Source organism: Rhagoletis pomonella, unplaced genomic scaffold (assembly GCF_013731165.1).
Source record: "Rhagoletis pomonella isolate Grant_MI unplaced genomic scaffold, Rhpom_1.0 Rhpom_scaffold_00002, whole genome shotgun sequence".
Taxonomy (NCBI): domain Eukaryota; kingdom Metazoa; phylum Arthropoda; class Insecta; order Diptera; family Tephritidae; genus Rhagoletis; species Rhagoletis pomonella.
In genome coordinates this window covers 4229581-4236076 of record NW_023458556.1, presented here as the reverse complement: position 1 = coordinate 4236076, position 6496 = coordinate 4229581, and the positions used below count along the sequence as shown (strand labels likewise).

Genomic DNA, 6496 nt, shown 5'->3' with positions numbered 1-6496 from the left:
ATTTGTGCACTTTGTACCTGTTGTGTTAGTGTCGATTAAACACTGACGTCCAAACGCATGTTCGCTTGTCTGTTATCTGTCTGGCTCCAGTTAAACCGAGCTTACAATGTACGTCACCACATGAAGTCGTCTATATCGATGTATGTTCTTACACTTGTGTTTGGTATGCTATTGCACCTAGGCTTTAATTTGTTAGAAAATAAATATTGTAGTTTTGATTACATACATACATATGTACATTAGACTGGATCACCAAAAAAAGTTGCGGGTTTTCCGCCAGGATTACAAAATTTATAATATTTTAAGACGTCCGCCATAATATTTCGGAAAAATATTAAGATTTAAGTGAGCTGGACCGATTTGAAAATACCTCCAAACATGGAGGTTTTTATGAATAAAAATAGTTTCTTAAAGAACTTTTTGAAAAAAGTCCCATCAGATGACAAAACAGATTAAGATTAAAAAATCTGCATAAAAATATTTAAAAATCTTTTCAACGGAATCGTAAGAATGAGATTTTTGATGCTGTATTTTCTTATACTTTTTTCAAAGATTGATTTACAAAAAACTTGAATAACTGGGCCAGAACTATTCTTATTTAGACTTATGGGATCCCGATAGAAAGGTATTTTCACACTGTTTTTATTTCTGTCAAAAAAAAAATCATTCGTGTCTAATTTTTTTTTTCAAATACCAACACATCTTAATTCAACTTTGAATGACGTTCGTTCATCCTACCTTTCCCTTTCATCCTTTTAATGAGTTCGTTATCAAAGAAATAAAAAGGGTGAGAAAATACCTTTCCTATGACACCTCTTAAGTCTAAATCGGAAGAGCTTAAGGTTCAGTTATTCAAGTTTTTCTTATACCAATCTTTGAAAAAAGTTAAAAAACAGCATTAAAAATCTCATCATTACGATTCCGCTTAAATTTTTTTAAATTTTTTAAAAATATTTTCATGCAAATTTTTTTAACCTTAAACCGTTTGAGGAGATTTTTTTCAAAAAAATCTTTAAGAAACTATTTTTATTCATGAAAAACTCAATTTTTGGAGGTATTTTCAAATCGGTCCAGCTCACTTAAATCTTAAAATTTTTCGGAAATATTTTGGTGGACGTCTTAAAATATAATAGATTTTATAATTCCAATGGAAAAATACTCTTTTTGTATTGTTTTTTGCTTCTCCCGTAAAATAAAAAAATTGTTGATTAGGGCCTCTGTGAATTAAGGGTTCGATATGTATGTATACATATGTATGTACATACATTTATAACGTTGTTGCGCTAAAGTAAGTAAAAAGTCAAGTCTTTTGGAATTTAGGAGATTCGACGAGCGATATAATGTAAATGACCCAGATTAAAATCTTATTTTGTTCAAAATTTCAAGTTCGACTCTAACAGCATTACATTTTGTAGGAATTTAACTTTAATTTTAAGAAGAGCGATTTCAAGTGAGCGCATGTATGTATGTTAGTGCAGCATGAATTGCCCGTTTATATTTATCCTGAAGTAGGTAGGTAGGATGCTAAAGATCTTTGGTACTTCAACGACGCTGTGACCATTTGTTTCACATGTGTAAATAAGTATGGGAAATTCATCAAAGAAACATGTCTCTAGTTTCACTAACGTATGTAGATACATATCGCTCATTTACTTCAATAGTGACAACTCCAAAAGCAGCACCCAAGGATAAATTCGCCTTGGCAGCACCCGAGATAAAAACGGCTGTAAGGTTTTGAAGGGTATATAAAGGCTTTGTGTACATTTTTAGCGCACAATTTCTAAAATGTCAAATCTCGAGATATGCCTGTTTTGAAGACGGTGTGTGATAAGTATGTACATACATAAGTATATCTACAATTTTCGTTTTAGTGGTATACTGGTACATAAACGATACAGCTGTGAAATTTTTACACAACCTAGAAGAAGAGGTAGCGGTAATTTGTGTTTTGTATTATGACGAGGTTGAAGTAAATGAGCGATGTTTATGTATGTACATTAGGTTGCACCAGAAAAAAAGTTGGTCGTACACATAATTTAAAATAAGTATGCAACTCCATTTGAAAACTTTTATATATTAAACTTTGACCCAAAAATTCTTACAAAAATATTATTTTTTTAATATCTTATTGAAACTCCGTCGCATATTTGGTGCATCGAGTTGACGAAGTTTGCACAAACACTTCGGAATAGAATACCACTGCCCAAAGGTGCTCAATTGGGCTGAGGTTTGGCAATTGAGGCGGCCACTCCATAGCCTGCACTGTTTCCTTCTTACACCACTACTTTACTCGTTTCGATGCATGCTTAGGATCATTATCCTGCAGAGAGCCTTGTCGTCTGTAATATGTTTACATAGAAAATATTGGACCAACTCCTTCCTTCGGGAAGCAGCCCTATACTATAATGGAACCCCTGCTGTGCTTAACCGTTTTTTCGTGTAATGTGGATCAAACTGTGTTCGTAGGACGTTTTACGTACTATTTTCCATCTGATCCAAACACTACTTTTTGTCTCATCAGACTACAGCACATTTTTCCAATTGGGATTCCGGGATCCCGAACAATTTCCATGTTCCGAAATCCCGGGATTACAGCTCCGGGATCCCAATATTTTTACTGATTAATTTAAAGAATGAAAGAGATGTTGAAAACGATAAAAATAATTAATTTGACACGAAACACGACAAATACAGAACACCAAAATTGGGATTCAAAGTGAACTTGAGCCCTTTGCACTTGGAAGTGAATTTCAGGACCTGCCTGATAACTGTACTTGTTCAAATATTTTGTGCAAGAACTGTGCCATAACGAAAATTCTGATAGCAATTGAAAACACAAGCTTTTACAGTGTGGCAGAATTCTTTTTCATTTTACTTTGTTGGCCTTTTGTTGGGAAAGGATTTCTGCAAATATGAGTAAATATTTTTAACAAGAATAGAATAAAATTACTTAAACATCAAATTACGTACTCTTTTACTAAGGGGAATTATGCTTCCCTAACACCAAATGTGGTGACAATGAATCTGTGTGGTTTGACAAAGGCGAACCTAATGTAAAATGCAACAAGTAGTGATGAAGTCGTAGAATTTTTGAATACCGAAATCCCGGAATAGTTAAAATTCTTCGGGATTGAATGCCCCAATACATACATACATATATATATAATCTAACAGAATTTTGTGTTTTGTTTTTCTGAATTACAGGTGTAGCTGACGGCGTCGGCGGTTGGCGCAATTACGGCATCGATCCCGGTGAATTTAGTTCTTTTCTGATGAAAACTTGCGAGCGTCTAGTCCATTGTGTTAATTTTAATCCCCAACGACCTGTTAATCTCTTAGCCTATAGTTATTGCGAGTTGCTAGAACAAAAAAAACCTATTTTAGGTAAGTAAACACGAACAAACATACTATATGTGCATATCGATGCCTCCAAACCATACCATGACGAGTCAACTTGCACTTAGGTAGACTTAAGAGCCTGTCAGACGTGGCAATATTTCCGTCTTTCGCACGCAATTCGCTGTCAAATTAAGAACGAGAAATTTTATTTCGATGTGTGAACAGCCAAAGAGATCTTTCTGTCACTTTTCGGAAATCAGTTTCAGCAATAAAAGTTGCTAGGGTTGACTGCAACTGAAAGAGCAAAAATCGATTTCCGAAATATATTTCAACTTGCTCGTGCTGCACTAGCAGTTTTTATTTCTTCTGCAAGTGCTGTCAAACTAATCGAGGTTGGCGTGTGGCACTGATATCGTAAATTTGTGTAAAATGATGAAAAATATTGTTAAACTAAATATCAAAAATGCTTGAAATATATTATTTTACCTAATATACTAAATCTTTAAATTATTGTTCACATGGAAAATATGTTAATTATAACCTATATTTTAGGGGTTTGCTTTTTTTGGGCTTATGTTGTTTTGATTGAGTGTGGGATTTGCGAGCATTGTTGGTGCTGGCTTGAATTATAAGAGTATCCAGCTATTTATAATTTCACCATGGGGTAGTGATCATTCTTCAACGTTGTGTAGTATGGGTTGTTTGCTCCGCGCCGCCAAAATTTTCTTACACAAACAGATCGGCGAGTACGCGAATCATCCACTTCTATTTTTTTTTAATAATAACGGCAATAATTTTTAATAAAATTGCTTTCTTTTTCAACACCAGCTTACGTGGAGTATTCATTTTTCGTGTTTTCGTTCTCGCTTTTACAAGAGAAATAGCAAACAAACGACAAGACCACCGCCCATGGTTGCATTTTAGTATCGAGAAGGATTGCCAGAAACTCATTCGCTGTGTGAACAGCCAGAAAGCGATTTCAGAAATTTTTCCTGCAATTCGCCTTTCGGAAATAAAAAACCTCCTTCGAAATACACTTCGCATGCAAGGTGTGACTGCTCATGCAACTGCTTTCTCAATTTGACAGCCGAAAATATATTGCATCGATATATATTGACACGCTCTTTAGCATAGTATGGTTTGGAGGCGTCGATATCTATGTACATACATATCACAATTTTGAATAGCCTGTATACTAAAGCATGATGCCCTCATGCAAACAATAATGGGGCTAAAGTTAAAAATAAAAATTACTAATACCATTACTTTGCTTTAATTTGTTTTTATTTATTTTTTGCTTTCCGGAAAAAATATGTAATTTTTTGGCGATTTATGTTGTTGTTTGCTTGTAAAAAATACTAAACTAAATTTGGATGTATCTTAAAAATTAAGAATATGGAGTTGAAGAGTCGATGTTACTACATAGACATTGTTGATAAGCGGTTTTGTACTTTAAACGACGATATACATACATATGTATGTAATTTGCTGTCTTGTTTGCCAATTCCGACGTTGTTGTTTATTGTCAATTACATCGTCGGAATCACATGCAACTTGGCTTTTCACATGCATTTGCTAACGCAAATCAAAACAAAACGCGATATTTAGCACTCTAAAAATAAAAAGGAATACCTTTTTGTGTCTTCGTTTATTTACATTTTTGTTCTTCTCAATGACGCATTTAAAAGACTTTTTTGAACGACTTTTGATGAACGAGCTAGTTTTTATATTTTACTTTTCGAAATTAAAGTGAAAAGATATGGCTGTTGTCCAAATATTGATACAACTTTTTATATATTTACTTACATACCTACATACATACATGGTGTTCCATATAGTGGGTTCTTAAAAAAAAAAAAAATTACCGAAATCTTTTCTGTTCGGTATATTGTTATTGGTTGCCTCGGCTGGCTTCGCAGTAGCGCATCCTGTTAATCCAGTTTTCCAAGACCTTGGAGACAGTTTTTGGCCATGTCTCACCAATGCCCTTAAGGACCTGAATCATTAATGGATTGTTCGCATGACCTCGGTCCTTCAGACAACTCCACAAAAAAGTCTACCGGCGTCAAATCCAAACTCCGAGGAGGCCAATTTACATCGCCGAGAGGACTGATAACAAGACTACTGGCATAACGCGCCATCTCAAAACAATTTTCAAAAATAACATTAAGATTTTTACAAATGATGAACATTTAAGGCCGACTAGGCGTATATCGTCACCTGAAATTCTATGCATTTCATCGAGTTAAATTTCCCACATCGTTTTATGCATAAAAAATGTATGAGTTACGACCTTTTGCATTTCAGTAACGATGTTGGTTACCGTATTAACTAATGAACGTTACTCTGCAAAGTACAAAAATATTTAGTAAAATTTTTCATTGGGTATTTTCTGGAAAGTGTAAACCAAGAGCAAAAAAAGAAAATAGGACTGGACAAAGTTTATTGATACCAATCGATAACTATATATTTTGTGTTTCATCCTCCAAAATATTGCACTAATCGGTCCATTCCACTTCAAGATATTTGCGTCTTCCAACTACACTTTCAAAAAATTTTTCGGAGAAACCATACCTTATGGAACTCTATTCTAAAATTTAGTATAGCTTATGTTCCGTAAGTCTTACAACAAAAACAACGTAAAAATATATTAGGAACCGTCTAAAGTTAAATTACAAATTGTGCCTTTTTTCAACGTTCGGACGAAAAATATACTTTACGTGTAAAAAAGGTCGTAACGTAACGTTTACTTCATTTGTCAAAATTTTGATACAAAAGCTAGTTTTGGATATTCTTGCCAGTCGCATAAAATTTGTTTTCAGAAAGCTGTACTAACGTGGGTTTTCTGCTGATTTTCGGAATTTTTAATTGTTTTTTTTTAGCCAAGAGTGATAGAGACAAGATGGCGGGGTTTTATGGAAAATACTACGAAACAAATGTTGCTTCACAAAATCCTGGTTGATCTGTCAAACAGTCGCTTTACGCGCTTATTTACACATTTTCACAAAGGGGGCGTTCCCATAAAAGCCTCTTCAACTTGCGAGCTTTATACAGTTTAAGACTTTACGAGTTGAACGGAATCCCCTAATTGTTTCTATGTAGGTATATATCATGATTCAATAATGAAAGGTTTTGTAAGAAAAACTTTCTCTCGCTC

The 6496-nt window shown here is 34.2% G+C and overlaps 1 protein-coding gene across 1 annotated transcript in view; it reads left to right on the top strand.

Annotated features, from left to right (window-relative positions):
- The window catches only part of LOC118732905 (protein phosphatase PTC7 homolog), a gene marked incomplete at its 5' end in the record, with an annotated part of 19469 nt that overhangs the window by 1048 nt on the left and 11925 nt on the right, over positions 1-6496 (top strand). Inside the window, 1 exon segment of the mRNA XM_036462024.1 lies at positions 3205-3384. Within this exon segment, the coding sequence (XP_036317917.1) occupies positions 3205-3384 (180 nt within the window).